The sequence below is a fragment of the Spermophilus citellus genome (genome assembly GCF_964194105.1).
Source record: "Spermophilus citellus genome assembly, chromosome: 5".
Taxonomy (NCBI): domain Eukaryota; kingdom Metazoa; phylum Chordata; class Mammalia; order Rodentia; family Sciuridae; genus Spermophilus; species Spermophilus citellus.
Genome location: NC_138186.1, coordinates 1,589,402 through 1,615,726, shown reverse-complemented (window position 1 = coordinate 1,615,726; position 26,325 = coordinate 1,589,402). Strand labels below are relative to the sequence as shown.

General features: G+C 39.8%; 3 protein-coding genes across 3 annotated transcripts; all 3 read left to right on the top strand.

The window, feature by feature from the left end:
• The first annotated feature begins 7,240 nt into the window (after positions 1 to 7,240).
• On the top strand, positions 7,241 to 8,403 carry LOC308648725 (histone H1.4). Its single transcript, XM_081293710.1, has one exon. The coding sequence runs from the start codon at positions 7,322 to 7,324 to the stop codon at positions 7,979 to 7,981; it is 660 nt and encodes a 219-aa protein (XP_081149836.1). The 5' UTR covers positions 7,241 to 7,321; the 3' UTR covers positions 7,982 to 8,403.
• LOC308648726 (histone H2B type 1-M) lies at positions 8,006 to 16,905 on the top strand. Its single transcript, XM_081293711.1, has 3 exons — positions 8,006 to 8,175; positions 8,677 to 9,109; positions 16,698 to 16,905. Exon 2 carries the CDS (start codon positions 8,720 to 8,722, stop codon positions 9,098 to 9,100), a length of 381 nt encoding a protein of 126 aa, XP_081149837.1. The 5' UTR covers positions 8,006 to 8,175; positions 8,677 to 8,719; the 3' UTR covers positions 9,101 to 9,109; positions 16,698 to 16,905.
• A 5,968-nt stretch (positions 16,906 to 22,873) lies between these two features.
• Positions 22,874 to 23,755, top strand: LOC308650476 (histone H2B type 1-C/E/F/G/I). Its single transcript, XM_081296485.1, has one exon. The coding sequence runs from the start codon at positions 23,090 to 23,092 to the stop codon at positions 23,468 to 23,470; it is 381 nt and encodes a 126-aa protein (XP_081152611.1). The 5' UTR covers positions 22,874 to 23,089; the 3' UTR covers positions 23,471 to 23,755.
• Positions 23,756 to 26,325: the final 2,570 nt, after the last annotated feature.

The window sequence follows — 26,325 nt, the reverse complement described above, 5'->3', positions numbered from 1 at the left end:
TCCATGGTGCTACTGGAAGGTGGTGTAACCTTTAGGAGGTGGGGTTTAATGGGAGGAAGTTAGGTTATTAGGGATGTGCTGATGAAGGGGATATTAGGACTTCAGCCCCTTCTCTTGCTTTCTGTATTTCTTTGCTGACCAGCGGCCATGAGGTGAGTAGCTTGCTCTGACATTGGCTCCCACAGCAATACACTACCATGCCACAACCCCAAAAGCAATGGTGCCAACCAGCTCCAGACTGAACCTCCAAACCTGTGAGCCAAAATAAATGTCTTCTCCTTATAAACTGATTGCCTCAAGTATTTTGTTGCAATAACAGAAAGCTGACTAAAGAACAGATTGCACTAGAAGTCCAATGCAATCTGTTCTTGCTCACTGTATTATCTCTGCTAAAGACACAGCATAAAGAGAGGCTGAAAAGGTTGATTATGAAAATGATTATGGGTTCAATATAAAGATTAGTAGAAAAGCAGTTAATATCTTCAGAACCATTGTTTCTCTCAAGGCCTCCTTTCCATATGAAAAAGAATCTCCCTTTTCTCTTGCCAGGATTGAGAGATCCGTGTTTTGCCTCTTAATAGCATATATGCAGGCCCTTGTGTTTTATATGCTTAAGATCTCCTGTCCCAAGAAATTACATACTGACCCTTCATATCATCCAAGCTCCAACCACTCTCCATGAACCTTTTTCAAGGACAAGGCCTGCCTGCCTTCCACAGAATTTTCCTCCTGACAGCCCAGGGAGAAGGTCAATCCCCTCTGCCAGACCTCCATCTTGAAATAATAATGGGTTCTTGGAGTTTCCATATGCTTCAACAGCCACATTAAATTTAGAATTATTTACTAGATTCACTCTTTTCACATCATTGTTTTAATTTATTTATTTGGCCTTCAACAATTAAGCTTAGAAAATTTAACTCCAAGATTAGAACATAAAATTTGTATGTACAAACACACATATATAAGATATAAAAATATAGACATATAAACTATAAAAACATAAACAGATGAGGATAACCTCTTAAAATGGAGTCTATAACATAATGCTTCTGCAGCATGCTGATGGAGACCCATGACTCGTGGAAGAGGTTGACTTGGTTGTTTTCAGTTTTATTGAAGTTGAGAAGAGAGGAGAGAGTGAGGTAAATCAAATTGCATTAAAAGTGATATTTATACTTTTTCAAACTTCTGTTTTAGGTATGGCATACATGCATTAGTGTGAGTGAGTGTACTTTGTAAAACATGTTTATTTAGATTATAGCCAAACTATTTCTTTAAAAAACAATAACCAGTCAGCTAATAAGCACATGAAAATAAATTGAAGCCACCACTGTCTAGTTGACTCATTCTGTGTGACAAAGTACACCAGAACCTAGTATCTTGGAAGACCCATGTTACTATGCCCACAGATTCTGTGCATCAGGAATCGCAGAGGGCAGAATGGAGTCAGCTTGCCTTATGTGTATCAATACAATATTAACTAAATTTCAAATCATACTCCACTTTCACAAACTCTTCCACTAGTGTTTTTTTTTCTGCTCCATTATCCTATTCAGAATCTCACACTGAATTTGGTTCTTATTTTTCCTTAGTCTCTGTCAGTCTAGAAGAGTTCTCAGTCCATTCTTGTCTTTTATGACTTCCCCACTTTTGAAGAGTGCTTATCAGTTATTTTCAAGAATGTCCCTCAATTTGAATTTGTCTGGAGTAGGTTTATGCATTTTAATCAGAAAATGCCACCAAAGTGATAAAGGATCTTTCTCCTGCCAGGAGCTCATGACACGTACATCTTAATACTTACAGCTATTACCCCTTGCTTGTTTAGTTGGAGCAGTGTCTACCTGGTGCTTCATGCCAACCTGTTGTTCTTCCCTTGTATTTGACAGGTTTCTTGGAAGAGGATAATCAAGACTATCCAAATATGACTTCTCCTTAAACTTTCGCCCTCTGATTTTACCATCCACTAGTGGATTTTTTTTTTTCCTGTAAGATCACAATAGTGTTTACCTACCAGTCATTTTCTATTTCCCTCTTTCCTTCCAAATTTATTAATTAGAATTATACTACATGGAAGAGTTACCTCATTTTATTTAATTAGTTGTGGATTTTTAAAAATTCTATTAGTTAAATCCATTACTATCACTTTTTATTTTGTTGTTTAAATACTACCAGCTTTGTGCATTAGGATTTCTTGAGACTGCCTACCTACTTTCCCAACAAATTTCCTTAGTAAATGTAAACCATCTCCTTCTTTTCTGACACCATAAAATGTTCCAGGCCCATCCTGTATTTTCCCTACCTTGGCCTTGTGAAAAACTGCTTCTCTAAGGAATTCAGGGTTATTTTTCCAGGTGAACCCTGCCAGGGAACCAAAGACTGAGTGTGCCAGTATGTGAATAGCTACTGGGTTTAACCATTTACATACAAAGAAATATGCATAAATACTGCCCCACCAGAATACACACCCAGATCTATGCTCTATAAAACTGTACAAATACTTTTAAATACGAGCTGATGTTAATACTTCTGATTCTAATTCAGAACCATAAGGTTTATTCAGCAGAATACCCCTATATCTCTGTCGGTGAGAACACGGGAACTCATTATGCACACGTAGATAATTGTACTAACTTGTTCAGTTCTAATGTACACATAGTTTCAATAATGGATAGCGCACATCCCTGAAGGAAGCTTTTACTAGATTACAATATATATATGTACATGAATGTGTGTATCTTTTCTGTCTTCAACCTTACAATATCCAATCAGTATTGTTTTCCACAGTTGCCTAGGCTTTTATTTTCCTGAATCCTTTCAGTGTTACTATGTTGTTAATTTTATAGTTTGGTTCATTTCTTAGTGCTTCTATTCTATTTTGTATTTCCCCTCTGATTTTTACTGGCTTTTTTGTTGGTTTTATTGTTGTTTGGGTCTGGGTTTTTTGTTTGTTTCGTGGTACTGATGGTTGAACCTAGGTATGGTCTACTGCTGTGCTCTAACTCCAGCTCTTTTTATTTTATTTATGTATTTATTTATTTATTTATTTTGAGACAGGCTAAATTGTCCAGGCTGGCCTTAAGTTTGCCATCCCCCTGCCTCAACCTCCCAAATCACTGGAATTACTCTAGTGTGCCACCCTGCAGGTTTAATTGGTTTTTATTTTTTAGAGATAAGGTCTCCCTGGGTTGCCAGCAGCCTAGAACTCCTGGACCCCAGCCCTCCTCCTGCCATAGCCTCCCAAGTGGCTGGGCCTGCAGGTGTGGACTGCACTTGGCTCCTTATTCATTTGAACAGTTTGTGTAACAGTTTATTTTGTCCATGTATAAAACATCACTAGCGCATCAAGGGTCAGTGTTATATGTAAAGGTCTACTAAAAAAAAAAAAAAAAGGAAAAGTCACCACCCCCATCCTTGCTATGTGTCTTTGTATTGCTCCTTCTTTCCACCTCTTTCTCTTTCACCTCCTATAGGTAAGCACTCTCTTTTGAATTGAGCAGAAATTTACTCTGATATCCCCTTCTTTCTCACACCAGGAGTATCAAGCTATGGGCATTCTTGTGTACTTTGCCTTTTTTGTTTAAATGTGTTTCCCAGAATCCACTCTGTTCTGATTCACAGAGAGCTTCCTCAGTCATTTTGCACCTACATATTCCTCCACTGTGTGAATGTCATTCAACCACTCTCTTTTGCATGGGCATTAAGATCACTTCCAATATTTCATGATTCCAAAAATTGTGCAATGAATAATCCCGGGATGCAACCCTGTCTTACTTGTTGATTTATATAAAAAGAAAAACAATATCTAAAGATAATATGTCAGCATTTTTTCGAATAGAAAACACCTCTGCCCAAACTCTGTCTTTAATAAAAACAGCCATGGTAACCATCATATAAAAATAGAAAATTCCAGAATTAAATACTTAGAAACCCGATTGTGGAGTAAAGGGAACTAAGCAAAGCTCTTTTTTTTTTCAACTTTTCTACAAATCATATTACTTCTTTGAGTATAGTCACTTCTTTGTCCAAAATGGAAATGATCAGTGTCCCCCATTTCCATCACTCAGGGTTTCTTAGAAGCTTAAACATATCAGTAATAGGAAATTACTTTCTTAGCTCATTAAAGAATAACACACTTGAGAATATTTCATGATTATGAAAGCTCAAGAGATCACAAAAGAAAGACATACTTTTTTTTGTTTTCAACCTTACAATATCCAATCAATATTGTTTTCCACAGTTACTTGGCCTTTTATTCTCCTGAATCCTGGACTCATGTTACTTTAAACATCCTGGACACATGAGACTAATAACAGGAAAATCTGTATATGTGAGGAGCCCAGCACACAAACAGTTGTATATATACACAAACTACGTCCTTTGTTCTTTGGTATCTTCTATTGTATTCTAATTCATTAAAAAAAAAGAAAGAAAAAGAAAGCAACCATTGGGCCTTGCACTGTGACATCAATTTCATAATTTTTAATGCTTGTTCAAAACTTTACTATGAGGCCATGCTTCAAAGTCAGACAAATATAAGCTAGAATTTGGGTGGTACCTTTTACCAGTCACCTTCCCTGGAGAAATTTTTGACCATTGCAAGTCCATTTCCTCCAGGGTAAAATGGCTCTGGTATCTGCTGCAGTCTGTCTGGGCACAAAATAACCCAGCTGCCACAAAGCCTTGTAGGTTCAAACAGCAACTCTTTATTCCCGAACTTTCATGGGCACTCCACACACACTTCCCGGGAATACACTCCCTCCACCAGGCTCCCAACGCCAATTCCGGAGAATTTAACCACAACTCCAAAGTAGCAGGATCCGCCCTAATCCCAGCAGGATCCACCCCAATCCCTGAGCCGCCCTATTCCCAGAGCAGGGTCTCCTTTCAACCATTCCCTCTAGCAAAATGCCAGGCAGGCGTCATTCCGACTAAACTGTGGCTCTCAACAGGTATCTGTAGAAGAAGATTGCTGTGCTTTTTCAGTAAGAGTCTGCAAGAAGCACACATGTGGTAGCCAATAAGTGAGATAGGGAGTGGAGGTGCTATACTAAGGAATTCAAGCAATCCATAGGCAGACTAAGTTCTGCCTACCCTCTGTGCAGGGAAAGTAAGGAACCAAAAGACACTTAATTTTACTCTTCTTTCTCCTTCTTAAACCCACAATAGAGGCTACACAGGTGTGAATTCAAACAAGTCAGGGTTGGATTGTTGTCCTCACCTTTTCTACATGTGGTCATATCCAGCTTTGGCATCTCTTCTGAGGTTTCACAGGCAAGCCCAGCAATCCACAAAAACACTCAATAACAGGAAATACTTTTGCCCTGTCAGTCAATTCCAGAGAGCAGCAATGATTTTGAAACTTGATTGAGCATGTGAGTGGCATGAACTTGCTAAATAGTCAGAGATTCATTATATCAGAATCATTTGGAATTTATATTTAAACACATGGATAAAGATACTTCTGGTACCTCTGAAATTTTGAAATCACAGTCTAGTTGGCAGATCAGTGAGAAAGTGAATCTTCTGCTATTGCTCCTATTTCATCACATAAAGCTCTCAAATAAATACTTGATTTAATAGTGACCAATCTTCAATGCCTTCTTCTTTAGTCAAGTAGTTTATTCATGAGAAAACTCACTGCACCACGAGGGAGAAGCCATGGCGACTTGAAAGATCATGGAGTTTAAGTCTGTCCAAGCTTGAAACAGTGCATATACAGACAATAAACAAAGGCATCTGAGAGCACACTTCAACGAATTCTGCAGGTTTCCATCATTTACAGGAGTAGTTTTAGTTGTCATTTTAAAATGGGCATCATCCCACCCTTCTGTCACCAAATGCCACATAGTCACAATCTCTCATCTGTTTTATACCTTTATTCTCTTTCATTTTATTTTTCTCCCTTGTATTTTTAAATTTTACTTATTCATTTATTTACTTATGTATTTAGAGACAGGGTCTATGTTGCCCAGGCTGGCCTCAAACTCATGATCCTCCTGCCTCAGCCTCTTCCAAAGGATGTCTTTGGAAGGTAACAAGTTAGCTTATATAACTTCTTAAAGCTCTGTTTCTGAGATTGAAAATTGAACTTGTCATTCAGTCCCCATGTGTTACTTTCTTTTCAAGGAGATCTGGGAAGCATTAGGCCATAAACTTGAGTAAGATTGAATCCATACATGGTGGGTAGACTAGTCATTCATCAGATATTCAGTAATAACAGGGTCTAGGTTTCTTTAACAGTAGAAATAATGATGTTACAATCTACTCTTCTGGTTTATTTTTCTCTTAGGATCAATGCTTGGATTTTAGTTGTAACTAGTATATTACAATTCGATTCAGAAATATATGCCAAAAGAAGTGAGCAAGTTTAAGACAGATTCTTCCAAGTGCAATGCGTCTCCACCTCAGCGACTTTATTGACGTCCTTTATGTGCTATTAGAAAATTAATCCTTATTCATGCATGTACCCTGGGTGTGTTTTGGACTCTTCCTTGATTCCCAAATACCCCGAATTCAAGGTATTTCAATACAGGGAGCAGTTGTCCAGAGGAAGAGAGAAGCAACAGCCCCGCCCCCAACCCTTGGGAGCAGAAAAGAACAGAATTATCCTAAGGAATTATTTTAAAACCCTGGTACGACGGACAGAAATGAAACTATGGCTACTTAGATTGGTGTCACAGGGGTCCAAAATTCAACCCCAAATGGGCAATAACTTGTTTGGCGTTAAACTAAACCAGTTTGATGAACTCAAATGCCCTCGGCTCAATAGGCAGGACTCTCCGAGGAGCCTGTGTTACTTCCCTCACTTAAGCGCAGATTTGTAATAAAAATCTTAATGCCAGTGGCATGCTTTTTGGATACACAAGAAGCTAACCACTTGAAGAATCATATTTGGGAGGTCAGAAAACTCCACCGTTAAAGATCAGTTTATAATTTAAGAAGAAAATAGAAAGTTTTGTTTCTCCGAGTTGAAATTTGCCGAGCACGGCGGGAAATATTGCTAGTTTTTGGCACAAGGTTTTGTGCTTTCCGCATTATTTGAGATCTGCATGAAGGCTGAGGCTTCGGGGATCGTTATCTGAGAAAAATCGGACAATTCGATGTAGATAATTTTGATATTTTTGGCTTTTTTTGAGGTGTAACAAACACAACTCTGGATCCGAGAGGACACTCTGCGGCTGCCAGCGAGGCGGGCTGGACAGCGCACCAATCACGGCGCAGCTCCGCCCTATATAAACGGGCGGGCGCAGCGCCGCGGCCCGAGTCCCGGCCAGTGCCTCTGCTTCCGGCTCGAATTGCTCTTCCTACGCCCGCCTTCAACATGTCCGAGACTGCGCCCGCCGCGCCCGCCGCTCCGGCCCCCGCCGAGAAGACGCCGGTGAAGAAGAAGGCCCGCAAGTCCGCAGGCGCTGCCAAGCGCAAGGCGTCCGGGCCCCCGGTGTCCGAGCTCATCACCAAGGCCGTGGCCGCCTCCAAGGAGCGCAGCGGCGTGTCCCTGGCCGCGCTCAAGAAGGCGCTGGCGGCCGCCGGCTACGACGTGGAGAAGAACAACAGCCGCATCAAGCTGGGCCTCAAGAGCCTGGTGAGCAAGGGCACCCTGGTGCAGACCAAGGGCACCGGCGCCTCCGGCTCCTTCAAGCTCAACAAGAAGGCGGCCTCCGGGGAAGCCAAGCCCAAGGCTAAAAAGGCGGGTGCAGCCAAGGCTAAGAAGCCCGCCGGATCTGCAAAAAAGCCCAAGAAGGCTACAGGCACGGCTACCCCTAAGAAGACCGCCAAGAAGACCCCAAAGAAGGCGAAGAAGCCGGCCGCAGCTGCAGGAGCCAAAAAAGCCAAGAGCCCCAAGAAGGCGAAAGCAGCCAAGCCGAAGAAGGCGCCCAAGAGCCCGGCCAAGGCGAAGGCGGTGAAGCCCAAGGCGGCTAAACCAAAGACCGCCAAGCCCAAGGCTGCCAAGCCAAAGAAGGCGGCAGCCAAGAAGAAATAGGAAGTTTCTTCGGGCAACGCTGAGAACCTCGATACAACCCAAAGGCTCTTTTCAGAGCCACCCACAGACCTCAGTAAAAGAGCTGTTGCACACTCCTGGGGGCGTGGTCAGGGTGGGCCGCCGCTGAGAAGGCGGGGCTCCAGGAAGAAGGGCCGAGAGGGAGGTGGATTTCTCGTGAGGCTCTTGCCCAATAAGTAGGTGGAGGCTTTAGGGTTTGGGGACCTTGCCTACGAAGGCACCGTGGGGCCGGCTGATGGCTGGAGGAAGTGCGGGGTGTCCGCAGTTGAGCACAAGGTGGAGGTGGCCAGGATTTAGCCAGCGTTAGGGCTGCGGCTGTGCTTGTCTCTAACTCGCTGTCGTCTTTACGAACTCCTGGGCGACTTAGGAAATTGACCTACCCACAAGCCGAGCGTGAGTGTGACCAAGAAAAGTTCCCTGTGCTCTGAGAAATATGAGCGATTGTGCTGGAAGAGACCTATTTATAGTAGCTTTGGGTATCCCGTTTGGGCTTTCTGATTGGGTGAAAGTGAAGTAACGCAATAGCCAATGGAACGGAAGAATTTCAGTGTCTTTAACATTCGCATTTGTGACGACACACTAGAATTAATCCAATCGTAGAGGAAAACTTATTAACCTCATTTGAATACCGCATCTATAAATGCTTGTAACCTAGTGGGGGGTGATTATTTTTCCAGGTATTTGCATCAGTGTTCTGGTTTTTGCTTTTTGAATGCTGTAATGCCTGAGCCCACGAAGTCTGCTCCTGCCCCGAAGAAGGGCTCCAAGAAGGCGGTGACCAAGGCGCAGAAGAAGGATGGCAAGAAGCGCAAGCGCAGCCGCAAGGAGAGCTACTCGGTGTACGTGTACAAGGTGCTCAAGCAGGTGCACCCAGACACCGGCATCTCGTCCAAGGCCATGGGCATCATGAACTCGTTCGTGAACGACATCTTCGAGCGCATCGCGGGCGAGGCCTCGCGCCTGGCGCACTACAACAAGCGCTCGACCATCACGTCCCGGGAGATCCAGACGGCCGTGCGCCTGCTGCTGCCCGGGGAGCTGGCCAAGCACGCCGTGTCCGAGGGCACCAAGGCGGTCACCAAGTACACCAGCTCCAAGTGAACTTGCCAAGTAAGCGTTTTTACACCTAATCCCAAAGGCTCTTTTAAGAGCCACGCATGATTTCCACAAGTGAGTTGTAATTCTTAAAAGTCCAAACAATTATTGCATTTTTCGTACTAGATTGAAAGCTGGTTTACTGATCTTTAATGCTCCATCAGTGTTGCATAGGAAATGCGAGGAGTAACAGTGGGTACTAGAAATTAAGTACTCTGTGCACGTACAAGTTCAGTATAGTTAACAATCACATAGCTGTACACTAATAAGAACTGAAAGTCACTGTCAATGTGCAGCTCTCCCTTTTGCTGCAAAGATCTCTAATTTGACCATGAAGTGATCCATGACTCGGTGATTACTGCTTGCTGCCCGGACCACAGAAGAGTATGCTCTGAGTACCTCCTTCTGCTCAGAGCATACCTCCTCTCCATTTTTCTTAAAAATCTTTCCATCTAGATAATCTGACTCTGAAAAAGGCCTGATTACTTGAGTAATCAAGTCATTTTAACAATACAGAGGTTTCCGGGGAGTGCTGGAGCAAGAAGGGGATCTTCTCTCTAAAAGGTGCACACGGAGATCAAAGGAGGAAGTCACTGAAACACTTTTAAGTTGTCAGTACCATACCTTCACAGAAAAATCACTTAGTTTGTCTTTTGACAGCAGTTTAAAAGTCCTCTGGGTGACAGGGGAATCCCCACAGTCAACCTGATAAGGTGCCTTACTGCTGATGGGCAAAAGTAACTTTCAGTATGGTTCACACTTTCCTGGGTGTCCCCAAGTGTCAAGGAGAGTGGAGATGCAAGGGCACAGGAAGTATGAGATGGGTGAGGTGAGCTTGGATTCGAGATGCCTTCTGGGATAGAGAATTTAGGAGGATGGTATTGGCAGAGGGAAGTAGGAATCTAGAAACTAATGTCCTCACACCCTCATAAATAAATATGTATTTATCAACTCTTGGGATAGATTTTGTATTATATGGCAAGCTTAGTACTTGGATGAATAATGAAAATCCTAAAACAATATATATTTTTTAAAAAGCAATGAAAATTAGCTATGAAAGTAACAAACTCAGACTCAGGGACATAGCCTGTGTGAAACCCTGAGCAGGGCTTTCACCCAAACCTGGGCTTTCCTTTTTTTTTTTTTTTTTTTTTTTTTTTTTTGTTTCTTTCGGTACCAGGGATCAAATTCAGGGGCACTCAACCACTGAGTCACATCCCCAGCCCTATTTTGTATTTTATTTAGAAACCGGGTCTCACTGAGTTGCTTGGCACCTTACCATTGCAGAGGCTGGCTTTGAACTGACAATTCTGCCTCAGCCTTCTGAGCTGCTGGGATTACAGGCTTGACCCACTGCACCCAGCCGGGCTTTGCTTTTTAAGATGATGTATGGAGCTTAATCATGGTGTGGAGTCTGGTAAGAAATCATCACCTAGGAAACGAACACCAAACAAAAGCCTAGCTCCTCTAATAACAATAACAAGAGGAGTTAATACCACAGCCTAGAGACATTTATTATCAGTAAAGAAAATGATCAACCATCAGGTGTCCTTGAGAGAGTTTTTGCTCCATTTCCCAGGTTTGGGGTTTTTTATTTTTTCAGGCAGTGACATTCTTCAGGGCTGTGAAGGACAGAGCTTAGCCTGTGATCAGAAAAATGTTAGTCTTATTTCCCAGGCTGTTAGAGCAAGGGAAGAAGAAAAGCAGGGGAAAAGTCAGTTTTAAAATCGGCCACCTGGACCGTTTATACTGAAAGCATCAAGTGGACCCCTTTATGCTCAAGTAGGAAAGGGAATGGAAACGTTCACTGTCAAATGTACATAAGCCCACTATAGACCACTGCAAGGTGGAAAGTCAGCTCCACACTCCATGCTCAGCAGAACCCATCCTCCCACCAAGGCGGGTCATCACCAGCTTATTCTCAGCATGCCCACCCACCAGGTATTCAAAGGTGCTGGACTGAGAATTTAAACTGGGGACAGAATAGCTACGCTGGTTTTATGCTCCTGAGCATGTGGTAGAGAAAATACAAATCATCTTTGGAGGAACAAGCTTAATTTTATTCCTCAACAAATTCCCACGGGGCGGGGAGGGGGAGAGTAAAAGGTGAAATAAGCAGAAACTTTCAGGTAGTAAAACAAAAAAAGCTTTAATGTCTTTTAAAAAAGATTTCAAACATGTAAGGAAGGAATTAAAAAAAAAAAATACATGGGGCTGGGGATGTGGCTCAAGCGGTAGCGCGCTCGCCTGGCATGCGTGCGGCCCGGGTTCGATCCTCAGCACCACATACCAACAAAGATGTTGTGTCCGCCGAGAACTAAAAAATAAATATTAAAAATTCTCCTCTCTCTCACTCTCTCTCCTCTCTCACTCTCTCTTTAAAAAAAAAAAAAATACAAAGATAACAGAATTGAAAAAAGAACCAAATAGGAATTTTAGAAAATAAATTAACAAATATACAGTTAGTTAGAATTAAAACTAAAAGTTTAATGGATGGGTTTAAAAGCTCATTGAACCCAACTAAAGGAATTTAATGAACTATGTTATATAAAGTTATCTAAAGTAATTATCCAGAATGCATAGAGAAAAGTGTAAAAGTAATTTTTTTAAAAAAATCTAGATTTAGTAATGATCTGACATGCTTGTGATTTATGTATAGCTGATCATGTTTGAAAAGCAAATATACATTATTGTTATGTAATCATAATACTGTAGTATCAGAATGATACAGATGTAAGATTTAAAAGATCATGACAATTCTAGAATTGATGGATTCGATTATAATTAAAAATAAATTAAATGAAAAATGTTATAACAAAAAAGAGGTCACTGTGATGCTGTAAATTAAGCTTTTAAATCCTTAACAACAAATACAATATTGATGTTCTTAAGTGTCTTCTGTTCCATACTGACAGATGGCATCAAACTAAAGCCTGTTTGAAATTCTGCATGTAAGATTATTAAGCAATGGTTATTTGTGTACTTTCCATCTAGCTAACTTTACTAAATTCTGCTAATTTCAATCAATATTTAATGGAATGCTTTTTATTTCATTTGATATTGAGAGCAAATAAAACTATTTAGTATTCTTTCCAGTAACTATTTTGTTAGTTGCTTTTATCCTATGTCAACTACAGTCAAAAACAATATTAAAAAAAAAAAAATTCCACATTAGAAACTTAAATTAAGAGTCCTCTTTTTCCTCCTTCTTGTAGAATTGGCTTTAATAGTTCATAATTTATGTTTTTCTATATATGTGTAGTATTTTATTGTGTTGATGTAGTTTTCCTTCCAACTCCATTAAACCTTTTGTTAGGAATGATTTATGCCATCATTTTTTGGCATCTGATGAAATCATGTTTTTCCTCCCCCAAACATTACAGGTAGATTTCCTAGTGTTGATCCCTACTTGCATTTGTAGGCCAAGTCTTATTTGTTCATGTTGTATTGTCTTAAATATGGGCAGGATAAATTCTGTTAATAACACTTGACATGGATTTTTTTTTCCCATTTCTATGAACACACAAAAAAATGAAAAATCCCGATTTTTCATTTCTGGGTTTATCTTCATCTTTTTCATTAGAATCATGACATGTCTATGAACTTGTGGGGCTCTCCTTCTATTAGCATGTTGCTATGTAACAAATCATCCCAAAATTGAGCAGCTTAAATCAATGAACATTTAACATTTACTATCTCTTAGTTTCTGTGGGTCAAAAACTGAATACCTAGTTACAGCTCAGGTTCTCATCTGAGCTTAAAGTCTACATATAAGCTTAGGACAGTGGTCATTCAAAGCCTTGATGACATGCCAGAATGTTGGGCAAGTTTCAGATGGTTGTTACTCAAAAGCTCCGTTCTTTGCCACACAACCTCTCCAGAAGACCTAGTATGTATGCCTATCTTTAAAACATGGCAGCTGTTATCCCTCAAAAATAGAAAAATAATCAATAAGTCTTTTGTAACCAAGTTTCAAAAGTCGTACACTATGATTCTGCAACATTCTATTCATTGTAAGCAAGTCACAAAAACTAATGCTTACTCAGAAGGGAAATTATGTTCCACTTTTTAAAGGTAAGGGTAGAAAAAGATCTGGTTGACATATTTTAAAACCACATCATCATTTTATGGTTGAAGTACTGAAATATAAAAGTATTTTGTGCTTTAATGACCAGATAGAAATTAGCTGTAATGTCACCTGGACCTGATATCTTTATCAGGTCTTTATTACGTTTTAAGAATTACTACTTAGGCTGCTGTTGAGCACCGTCCACAAAGGCCAATAAGATCTCCAGATGTTTTTCCTGATGGGACATTTTCCTGAGACTGTAGATGATAAAATGCCTTTGTATTTACTATAAATATTAGCCCAGCATGTTGCAGGAACTTTTAAAAAAGTATTAAATATATTTTGAATTAATCCGTCTGCAAAATCCCAAACTTCAATCTGTAAATCAAATATCTGGTGTGTGATTGTTTTTTGAATGATCAACAAATAAGTTTGAACATTTTAAAGAAGAAAAACTATTGAGAAAAAAAAAAACTCAGTACTTTGGAATATGAAAATAACAGGAAATAGTCTGATAAATTTAAAATTGGTCAAGAAATTAAAGCTAATTGTTTAATATATAGATTTTGGGGAATTTTTTAACAGATTTTAAGACTGATTTTTTTTTTTTTTTTTTTTTTTTTTTTGTGGGGACTACTAGAGATTGAATTCAGGGGCACTCAACGACTGTGCCACATCCCCAGCCCTATGTTGTATTTTATTTACAGACAGGGTCTCACTGATTTGCTTAGCACCTTTCCATTGCTGAGGCTGACTTTGAACTCACAATCCTCCTGTCTCAGCCTCCAGAGCCACTGGGATTATGGGCCTATGCAACCATGCCAAGCAAAGACTGATATTTTTTTTTTAAGTTCAATATGTAAGAACAGATTAAGAGTTTGAGAAAGGCAAAAGGAAGGGAAAAAAGCAAAATAGATCTTAGTCATAAAGAATTATAAAGATTCTTGATGTGTGTCCAAATTTCCTGGCAAACTGTAGTATAACGGTTTTTCACAGAGTGTTTACTTATAAAATCAGTTTACTTGAGAGACTCATTGAAATGTCTTTGGGCACAACACCAGCCTTAGCACAGGAGATAGAGATAAGGTGGTCTTTGACTTCCAAAGTCTTCAAAAAGACTTACAGATCACTACTTTCATCTTCCTTTGTCCTAAAAAAAAAAAAAAAAAAAAATTATATTTGGACTCTAGAGGAAGTGAATGAATTTGGGCTCCCACTAGGATTGCCAAACTCATTAAAGTACTCATCTCAACTTTTGACAAAATCTAGCACTATTAACCTCCTTATGCCACACTGCAAAGTTAAAAACAATCCAAACTACCCTTATATCTAAGACCAAATCCAATGCTCAGGGGTGTCTAAATCCATCCTTAGATTTGATAAATCATTAGAGGACTCAGTATAAGCTATTATACTCAATATTGCATATATTACAGCAAAAGGACAGAGACTAAAATCAGAAAAGCAACAAAGAGCAAAATGTAAGATGTTCCAAAGGCATTACCAACACAAGGACTAACAACTAGGAAAACCTAGTTTAAGCCTTGGTTTAACATATGGCCTTGATCCCATCAACATGACTAATACCCTGACTGACCTTTAGTCTCCATTCCTCATAATTACTTTCTGCCACGTTTCTTTTTCTCCAAGGCAGATGTACCAAGGTCCAAAGCCTCAACCCTAAATAAGATCTTTGAACTACATGGTCTAGCTGAGGGCCCCTGGCAATATAAATACTTTTAGCTAATAGGCCTGACATTCCTAGAGATCACCTAGTAGCCTAGGACAAGGCCACACTACTCTTCTGGTGGTGTTATTTCCTTATGACACATTACTACCCTTTTCTTTACAGAAGCAACAGTAACTTGAGTTATAAGAAAAATTATGCTTTTAAAGCAAACATTTTAATTAGATATCTATAATTAACCATAACTTGAGTTCCACAAGTATTTAATTTTTCTGATTATTTTGTAACATTGTTTTACATATTTAAATCAATTGTAGACCCAGAAATTATAAGATTTCTCAGTGAAGAATGTTTTGTACTTCATTCAGGTGAACACCCTTAGCAGTATCCTGCTTGATTTATACCCCCCAACTCCCTCTATGGATGCTTGCTAAAGAAATGAATATTCAGGAATAGAGATCAACTTTGGGTAAAGCTTGGAGTTCTTGAACTTCATTCTGGTAGCATGAGCATTCACTACTAAATAGAAAAAGGAAAAGGAAAACAACTTTTTTTCACCTGAGCTTGAGTAGTTTTTTCTCCCATAAACCATGAAATTTGCTACATGGATAGGGAATAAAAACTGTAGAAAAAGAGAGACTGTTTCAGAATTTGTTTAAAAGTTTTGACAATGTTTAGGTATAATTTATAAATATCAAACAGTATTTTATAAATATCCAGCCCACTATTTTTCAGGAAAGAAGGAATATGGGGAGAATAAGAAACGTGGCAAAAATTAAGACTCAGAATAAAGAATGGAAAAAGCAAACCAACCATAAAAGGGTGGGAGAGAGATAAGAAATCCAAAGAAAAGCCTCAGGCAGAATGTGGAAGGAGAAAGGCAGAGAGAAAAAAGTGAGCTGTGTTGGTAACTCTTGTCATATAGTTGGTATCTCTGCTGGGAATAATACCTATCATGTAAGAACTGAACTACTCCCCACATTTCTTGGGTTTAAGGTTGAGAGAATTCATTAAAATGGCACCACATCTGGGAGGCTTTCTCTAACCATCAGATGTAAACTGGCACCTTTATATCTCCATCCTTAACCTTCCCTATTCATTATTTCTCTATTTTCCCTATTCATTATAGTTAGCTAACACAAATTTATTATTTTTTGTTTGCCTCACACTTCTCTTTTCAAAATTGCAAGATCCATAAGGGTAGGAACTTCATCATGTTTAAGGTTCGTACAACAGACTCTCAAAAAGTATCTCCAAGTTGACATAATAAATTGTGATTGAAGTGTACATAGGTATGTAACAACAGGGATAGAGGATAACGTTGAATTGTCACAGTGATTCAATTGAATGAGTGACACAGTAAAGGGTCTCACTTTTCTGATGTCTACAAAAAAGATAAGTGTAGACCACTTCTAAGAGTTATCTTAAGGATGAATTGAGATAAAATAATAAGGTTTTTAAAACAGTGGTGGGCATTTAGGAAGCCCTTTGCAATTGTTAGCAATTATTTTACTTTTCTTAGTTCAAATGAAAATCAAAGTGGCCAAATCATTTCGGAAACTGAAGGTAGGAATTATGAGCTTTTGAACTATTAGATTCCTAACCAAGAAGAGTGGTTGAGGGATTTTAAGCTAAAACCCTATTATTTAGGGATTTCTCTTGACAAAACATGATTTAAGCTATTATTTGTTGATGTTAATAATTATTAAGCAGGTAACTTTGGAATAGGAATTCCTGATAGAACATTATACAAGCACATGTTAAAAAAAAAAAAAAAACTTTAAATAGCAAATATTAATGCTGATGGCAAAATGACAACTAACAAATACAACCTTTTATTTCTTCAGTCAGGGGAGACATAAGAATGCACAGAAGAAACGAATGCATAAAGTAACCGAAAACATGAATCTGTCCATAGAAGATATGAAGTATGAAAAGTTTGATGTGATTGAGAATAACTGACTTCTGTGTATACCCCACCCAGATCCAACCCATCCTGGTTTAGCACTCAATAAATCATCAAAAGGAGATCATTTCCTAAGCGGAAGAGACTAACCAAGACGTCTTAGATTCTCATTTTACTTTTTCGTTTGATTTCTAAAAACAATTTACTTCTGTTACACACTCAGTTATTAGTAATTCACCATCATGGACTATATTTGCTGGAAGTCAGAGGATGACAGATAGTCTGTAAAACAAACAAGAAAACCTGTAGAGAATAGGAATTCTGCATTTGCTCATTAAAATATTTCTCCAAAAATCTCCTTTCTACACATCTATCTAGCTATTATCCATCTTCCAGCACCAAGATAGTAGTAGGCCTTAGGCACTGTTTTGGCTTTGGTGATGACTCTGAAGGTAAACAGCTCAGTTTCCCTTAGCTGCCACTAAAGAGCTCACATCTGTATCTGATAAGAACAATACTTTAAAGCAGTGTAAAACGTGAATGTTTACCAAAATAACCTGAAAAATCTAAAAACACATTGCGGGGCGCCACCACGCTCCTAATTGTCAGTTCTGAAGTTACACTTGAAAGTACTTCTAAATTATCCAGGTGACACTGCTGCTGCTAGTCCGGGGACCACACGTGGATAACTTTGTTTTAAAGGCCACGGAACTACCCTGAACCTCTACCACCAAACAGCCCTACAAACTCCCAAATTCTCAGTTTTTAGCTAGCGCGGAGAGATCCGGAAAAACCCAAGAGGCTGTCCTCTGGACGCAGCCATGCAGTGGGCAGCTAAACGCATGCCCGCCTCTCCTTCCAAGCTGGATCAGTCCTATCCTATGGCCGGCTCACCACGCCCCCCACGCCGGTACCGTCTTACGGCCGGCTCGCCACGCCCCCCACGCCGGTACCGTCTTACGGCCGGCTCGCCACGCCCCCCACGCCGGTACCGTCTTACGGCCGGCTCACCACGCCCCCCACGCCGGTACCGTCTTACGGCCGGCTCGCCACGCCCCCCACGCCGGTACCGTCTTACGGCCGGCTCGCCACGCCCCCCACGCCGGTTCCGTCTTACGGCCGGCTCGCCACGCCCCTCACGTCCCGAGGACAGATCGCCGTTAAGATCTGCTACAAGTAGCTGATAAATTTCAGTACTTCTAGATCACATTAAAATAAGAACAAATGTGTTCATCACTTCTCTCTCCTCCTTCCCTCCCTTCCTTCTATGTGACTATCAGACCCAGCAAGATTTAAATGAGATTTTCCTGATTGCAACTGATGATATTGACCATGATCTGAGGCCTATGATCCTGGAAGACTGCAGTGATTAAAGAAATCCTCCCACCATTTTTGGTTCTGAAAATAGCTTCCTTCAAGGAATTAACCTTCACCAATAAAACTGAGTTAATTCCCTTCTTCAATGAAAATTTCTCTGGCATTGGAAAATGTGTATTTAATGCAAAATTGGGTGCACATCTCTTGTTTACACTACTATTGATATTTGTGAACATTTATTTTACTAATATATTTGCAGCTCTTCCTTCTAGACTTTAATACTGTCCTTTGAGTTCAGTTTTATTGTTGAAGTAGCTTTTTTTTTTTTAAGTTGATTTTTGGGCTAAATGTGTTACATGAGAGGAAATAATGGAGTCAAGTTTTTAAAGTGGTCTGAGCAATTGGCCTTTCATCAGGATAGGCAAGAAGGTTAAGAACAATTTTTAAAACTTGGGAAAATATCAAGGGGCATGGGGAGAAGGGTGCCCTGTCATTTAGTATGTCAGACCTTGACCTTGAGCTCTAGGTCTGTAGATGAGTGTTCCCCCTGGGCAGCTCCCTTAGTGCCTCAACCAGCCTCACCCAGTTTGGACTCAAGACTCTTCACATCAGAGCTCAGCAGTGGAAGAGTTTTCCCCTCTACTTCCTCAGAACAGCCATCCTCCCTCCTCTCAAGTCCGGCACACACTGGGAGTCAGGCAGTGTCCCTGTCCTTCCTGAGCCCAGCACTGTTGTCATGAATGTAATATGAGTCACATATGCAGTTTTGAGCTCTTCAGTGAATCCATTTTTAAAAACAAGAGCCAAGTGATTCAATTTAATAATATTTTTATTGTGATAGAGCTAAAATGTTATAATTTCCACATGTAATCCATAAAAAAATTAATGAGATACTTTTGTCCTTTTTTACTACTAGATTGTTGAGATCTGCTATGTAATTTAGACTTAAAAGGCATCTAAATTTTGTTTTTTTATTGTTTTGGTTTTCTTCTGTGGTACTGGGAATTGAACCCAGGATGGTAGTCTAGCACTGAACTAAAGTACCCTTTTTTATTATTCGTTTTTAGACAGCATCTAAGTTGTCCAGGCTGACCACAAACTTGTACACTACCTGCCTCAGCCTCCTTAGTGACTGGGATTACAATCACCCAGCCACATCTATTTTAATGTTTAATTTTCATTGGAAATATTTGATCTGTATTTAGGTATTTAAAAATTCACAATCAAATTACATGTCTAGGTTGTACCTACTCATTTTCTTCCAATTGCATCAAGATTGTCTTTTAAGTTTAAAAACGGAATAATGTTTTGAAATTTAGCTTTCTACCAGCTATATCCACTCAAGTGCTCAATTGCCTCATGTAATTAGTTCGAAGTATTTTGTTGACAAAACTCTAATCTATAAACTCAAATTCATGAATCATTCCTCTTTTGTTTCTCCAATATCTAGGAAATTTTTGAACATGTTTTGTTAAATAGGCAAATGAAATATGCTAAAATAATTACTAATAAACATCAAATACCTACTTACACAAGTGAGAAAAAATAGCTTGTTAACTTTAAAAATAAAAAAAATCGATTCTACTAGGATCGTGTAGAAAAAAAAGAGAAGATACTGAGTTTTCTGGGGGTTTATTGGTTTGTGGGGAGTGGAGGAAGAATCAGTATGCAAATAATGGAGATCAGTTTGGGCAGTATAACTCTCAAGCAAGCCCTCAAGTTTATAAAACATTCCGGGGAGGAGTGTTGTGCACCCACCAGTGCTTTTAGCTACTCCAGAGGAGCCCAGGAGTTACAGATCAGCTTGAGCAACACAGCAACACTTGTTTTGTGAAGGGAATTGAACCCAAGGCCTTGAGCATGGAAGACAAGCATTCTACCAACTGAGCTACACATCCAGCCCAACTTTTGTTGTCTATAAAAGGAAAGAAAAGAATGGGTGGAATCCTAGAAGTTGTCCCTGTAATGTAGGTCAAAATTCTTCCACTAGCACCTCTATCAGATAGAAACCTTTCCTTCAACACAGCTTTCCCTGGTTGCTAATAGTGTGCCTTGGATTCATTGAATTACCCACTGATTCATGTGCTAAGTGGCTACTAACTGCCAGCAGTTTACCAGGTCCTTTTTTTTTTTTTTTTTCCAGACAGGGTCTCTGCAACTCCTGGACTTAAGGCATCCTCTGCCTCAGCACTGTACCAGGTATATTTGCAGACAAAGAGGCAGGAGGTCTTTAAAAAAAAAGTCAGATGATTAAAACAAGGGAACTATATGCTAATACAATTGAAGAAATAAGAAATGGGTAGAAAGACATAAATGAAGTACAAGAACATAAAATTTTAATTTAGAAGTTCTAAATAAGGTTTTCAGGCCTGTTGCTTTCTAAGCTTATTTAGCTTCCAGGCCTGGAACTCCCAAATTCCTGAGAAACTCTACCTGTGTCCTGTTTATTAAACCCCACTAAATGGATTAAAGAAAGAGGCAGTATTTGAAGAAATCTATAATTTAGGGCACTTTCCAGCACTACTACTGGAAAGTAATAAAGACTACATTAGCATAAGTATCCTGAGAATGAGCAGACTACCCTGTGTGTCATCTACATGCCTTTCCATAGCCACCCCTCACCAATGTTCTTTACAAGAGGAGCCTGGAACCCCAAACATGTCTCACTCTAGAGTAGCCCACAGTTTTTCTTGAATTGGTATTCCTTACTTTACCCCAAAATGTATGTCTCTAAGATCACCTGCATTCTCCTTGAATAGGTTTCTACTTTCCTAAGTAAACCTCTGTCTATCTTCTAACTAGGTAGGTAGAGAGCCATAGCAGGTAGCCTGGAATCCCCAGATGGGAGGTGTTCTGCCTTTTTTTGTCCTAGGCTTCCTTTATTCTCCTGCCTTTTCCTATCTTTTTCCTTCCTGCATATGTGTCTAGGTCTGGGACTAGGTCCAGGAATGCTTGGTGGGATGGCCCAAAGGTGGGAAACAGGAGGGCTGAAGGGGGAAGGGCAGGATGGAGCACCGAAGGACAGGTTGACAACCCTACAGGGAGGGGCCATTCCTGGGAGGGGTTTCCTTGGCAATAGATTGGCGCTGGGGCAGTTTCTTGATAAGGATGGATGGAGGAAGGGCTTTGAAGGAATTAACATTTCAATCCCTCAGGAGACAGTCTCCAACTTCCCACACTCACTTAAAATTGGCCTCCTTGATCTGATCTGACTCGATTTACCTATCTCTACTGTCTGTCTGATTCTGGCTTCACTAGCATGAGCTAAAACCCTAGTTCAATTCTCAGCATTGTAGAAGAAAAAAAAATGTGTATTCCTCAATCATACTAGTTCTAACTCTGATGTGATGATTTATACTTCTGCACTCCTCTTTCTATGTCCTTTTGCAATTGCAGCATGTATCACTGGATCCTTCTCTTACCTTTATGAAAGTACATTTTGTGACTAAAGAAATCAGCTCATCCTCTTTGGGTGAATTTCTTTAATATTTTACACTCTTTTCCTCTGCATTTCTAACTGCCTTTTTCTGTAGTCCTGCCATTTTCCACTTAATCTAGTCTAAATTTAGTCTCACTTTTCTTTCTCCTTTTTCTCTACTAAGTACACTGTATAATCAAAATTTCTGCATTTTTAAAGTTTTTAATCTGAGAACAACACAAGCATTCTCTTTTCCTACACTGGCCCTAAATCATCTCTTCCTGAATCATCATTCTAACTCTACCACTTACTAGTAATGGTAATTGAGGCAAAGGTACTCACCTTGAGTACCTAAAACCCTTTTCTGTCAAACGGAAAAAGTAGTAGTTTTAATCACATAGGGCTTTTAGGATTAGAAAGAACATACAAAACACATTAGCTATTCTGAACGTTGCTACATTGTCTAAATTGGGAATAAGACAGACTTGAATTCCTATTCAATAAGTTTTCCTTCACTGAAGTGAGCAATACAAGTTATTTTGTCAGACAAATATGTGACTGATTAAATTCCCAGTGCACTGCCATTAAAGTGTCACTCCACCTCACAGGCAAAGGCCCTTGTGCACAAGAACCCTGCTGCTTGCCCACTGGCTGTGGCTGGGGCAGCCCTGCAGGAAAATTTAACAAAGTACTGAGGAGTTTGGAAGCACCCTGCAGAAAGGAAAGAATTAGCCTGTTAACAAATTCAGGAAAAAGAAAACAATAATGAACTAAAAATAAACTTTAAACACCAGATTTCCATTTCAGATTTTTTTTCTTTTAATCTTTTCCAATTGCATTTAATCAATTGATTTTTGTACTTCACTCTGTGACTAAACTAGGTTCATTCCTTTCCAACTGGAAGGACTTGGCCATATGAGCTAAGAAAATCTTTCCAGTGAAAACCCCCCTTAAGAAGTGCTAGGTTGCTCGCTCTCTGTAATGTGTTCCCCTTTTATCTTCCTCTTGTATTTGTTCAGTCTTTTAACATTAGGACACCCTGTCTTCATAATTATCTGGGAGACTTCTAATCCACTAGATCTTCAGTATTCCTCCTTTTCCTCCTATTGGTCTAGAATATAAAAATCAAAATCGAAAACAAAAAAGTAAATGAAATTGATCTAAAATATAATACAAATCTAAAATGAATAAAAAGTGAATAAGGAAAATCTAAAATGAAATACAAGTACAAATCTAAAAATACAGATTATCCAGAAGTTCTTAAATCGACCTCTAAGTTTCCAAACTGTACCATGAGCTTCACAGCTGTGGCATCTCATAGTTTTTAAAACCGAAAAGCAAACTAATCTCAATTGTTCCCAATAAAAAGGCTCTATTGTTTAATATGTAAATTAGATTAAAGTAGCTGCCACATTTGCTGAAAAGCTGCTCTCAGGATTTGACCAATGGGACAGTAGGTCTAGAATACTTCCTTGCTCACGGGCCAACACAAATGGACCAATCAGAGTTTAGAAAAGTAATACCTCATTTGCATAAGATTGTCTACAAATACGCAGAGTCAGAATTCAGAAGCCTCATTCTTCTCAGAGCAGTTAAAGATGCCTGAGCCCGCGAAATCCGCTCCTGCTCCCAAAAAGGGTTCTAAAAAGGCGGTGACCAAGGCGCAGAAGAAGGACGGCAAGAAGCGCAAGCGCAGCCGCAAGGAGAGCTACTCGGTCTACGTGTACAAGGTGCTCAAGCAGGTGCACCCCGACACCGGCATCTCGTCCAAGGCCATGGGCATCATGAACTCGTTCGTGAACGACATCTTCGAGCGCATCGCGGGCGAGGCCTCGCGCCTGGCGCACTACAACAAGCGCTCGACCATCACGTCCCGGGAGATCCAGACGGCGGTGCGCCTGCTGCTGCCCGGGGAGCTGGCCAAGCACGCCGTGTCTGAGGGCACCAAGGCGGTCACCAAGTACACCAGCTCCAAGTAATCGGTCGTGCCAATGCGATTGTTAAACCCAAAGGCTCTTTTCAGAGCCACTCAACAGTTCTCGAATGAGTTGTGCACTAATGTAAAGTTTGTTCCTGATAACTTTCAAAGTTAGTTCTTAATAAACTGCAGCCTCTTGGGTGGCATGTCTACCAGCTGCGATTTCCGGGTGTCATTGTATGCGTGACTGTTTCAGAAGCTCTTCCTGAAAATGAGGTGAGCCCTTAAATTCACTTAGGCAGTATATGGGTGCCCTTCTGCTCTTCATGAAACTTGGTCATTTAATATGAGACAATTGTGGCATAAGTGCAAGTTCCCCCATGTCGGCCCCTTGCTCTTGTCTTCCTTCCTGTCCTTTGCTACTCTGTTCTGCCTGTGATGTCAGTTTTTTGCTTTTTGGTTCACGTGCTAACTTGAATTTGGGGGACAGCAATCAGTACCTTTGCCTTCCCTGCTGTGATTAACAAACCAGGCATGTAGAAATAAGAATCTCAGTATTCAGATACCTCAGTTTCCTCATTAGAGTGGCAAAGGATATTGGATTCACTTCAGAGTCTTCAAACCACCTCTACTTGCAAGAGTCTCCCCCTTTTCAGTCTGACCTATGTAACTGTGAATAGGAGGGATGAAGGGACTGCCACAGGTCATAGTGTGAAAAGAATAATTGTGGAAATATTCTTGTTCTTTCTCTTTTTTGATGGGATTACTGGGGATTGAACCTAAATTGCAACCTAAGAGCTGAATGCATGTGCTCTACCAGAGCTACATCCCACCATAAGGTGTACCTTAACATGCATTTGCTGGACCTTGAGGTCTGCGAGTCTACAAACCTGCAATCATTTAATGTCCAACAGACTAAATTCCAGGTAATAAACAGCTGAGCTTCCCTTCCTCACTTCTCAAGTCACTGTAGGGTAGAAGCTGTCATGGGGGAAGTAGGCTAGAAAAGTTTTGCTGGGAGCTTTTTATTCATAAGTGGAAATACTACATCCACTCTAGAATACTATCACTACCTACAGAGGGTCCTTGAGAAACACTCCTAGCCAGCCTTCCCAGCCAGTTTGCTAGCCTAGCTTTTGTTCTTTCAAGAAAAAATAAATGTAGGGCTGGGGATGTGGCTCAAGCGGTAGCGCGCTTGCCTGGCATGCGTGCGGCCCGGGTTCGATCCTCAGCACCACATACCAACAAAGATGTTGTGTCCGCCGAGAACTAAAAAAAATAAATAAATATTAAAAAATTCTCTCTCTCTCTCCTCTCTCACTCTCTCTTTAAAAAAAAAAATAAAAGTAAATGTAAAAAGAGAAACAAGTATGTTAAAGTTACTAAATTGCAACTGCATTTCCACTGTACTCACTAAAGGTGTAGTTTCGGATGATACTGATACGATACTGAAAATTCCTGGCCAATGGTGAATCCAATTTTCATTACAGACTCAGACCTCATTTTAAAAACACACCTGACCATGTATCGCCCATACCCTAAGCCTTTGTGCTCTCAGCACAAAATCAGAACACTGCTGTGGCCTCCAGCTCTGCAAAGTGTGTTCTCATCTAAATATGTAACCCAACCTCAGAATATTAATTTTCTGCTTTTTGTTTCTCATTTTTCTCATTTCTTTATCTTTCTTCCAGATTTTGAAATTCCCAATGATTTCTTCAAGCTTTGCAATTTTCTTTGTCCAATTGTCCCCTGGACAAACCTCCCCAACAAAGACATTAGTTGATTGATCAAAAATTCCCATCTCAGCTAAATTATCATATTCTTGGAGATTATGGTCTCCAAGGCCAATCTCAGAAAGTTAGCAAGGCTGTAAGCAACTTAGCTAGACTGTGTTCCAAAATACAAAATAAAAAGGGCTGGGATGTAGGTCCATGGTGGAGCACCCTGAGTTCAATCCCCAGTATGGGAAATAAATAAATAGTGCAAAAGTCTACATGTCAAACAATGAAGCTTAGATTGATTTTTCAGAAAATAAAGTGTTATTGAAAGCTCCTGAGCAGAGAACACATGATCAGCTCGCTTCCAGTAGCAGGATCCTAGATGAATTGGAGAGAAATAAAATTGGTAAAAGAAGATAACTGTTCAAACCAAAAAAAAGAGCAGCAGTAATAAAGCAGTGGATACAGGAAACAAATCGGAGAGCAATCCAAGAGTGCCCATTAATTATTTTTCCCAGTTTTTGTTGAAATTTCTCTGTACTAAGTGTAGAGATTCAGCATCAAGGAAGACATACAAAAGCCAGCTCTCCTGAGATGATTAGCTTAGTCCCCAGAGAAAAGAGATGGTAAACAAGTTGATAGCTGAGCAAAGCAATTCAAATAAAGTTCTATGAAGAAATAAAATAAAACCAAGGGCCATGATTGTGATTAGGTAACACTTTAGAGAAAGGAACCAAAACTCTAAAAATTCTGGAATAACGTAACTGTTGGTACAAAAAGTCTAAAAGTAGAAAGGAATTTGTGCCTAAGAAATAAAAGGCTTATGTGCTGGCCATCTCTAATCAAAATTATGAGAAAGTGAGTGAAACAAACACCTGCTCATGTGAGAAACAAATATGCAAAAAGAATCTTATTTATTTTGTGATAGCAAAATTGGAATTTTAAACACTTTTTAAGTTGCTATGTGGAAAAATGGATTTTATAAAATTTAAACTAGCAAGAAACGAGAAAAATTTGAGAGGTTATTTAAATAATCATGGTGAAATTATTAGTTGGATTCAGAAGAAAACTGAAATAACTGATGAACTGGCTTATATGGATGAAGAAACAAGTGAGTGAATTTACTGAGCCCTTTATTTGTCTTACTCTGTGAAACAGAGTAACCGAGACTAAGTAATTGATAATGAACAGAAAGCTA

Excerpts from the sequence above, each read along its gene's own strand:
- LOC308648726 (XM_081293711.1), top strand. The coding sequence starts at position 8,720 with ATGCCTGAGCCCACGAAGTCTGCTCCTGCCCCGAAGAAGGGCTCCAAG.
- LOC308648725 (XM_081293710.1), top strand. The coding sequence starts at position 7,322 with ATGTCCGAGACTGCGCCCGCCGCGCCCGCCGCTCCGGCCCCCGCCGAG.
- LOC308650476 (XM_081296485.1), top strand. The coding sequence starts at position 23,090 with ATGCCTGAGCCCGCGAAATCCGCTCCTGCTCCCAAAAAGGGTTCTAAA.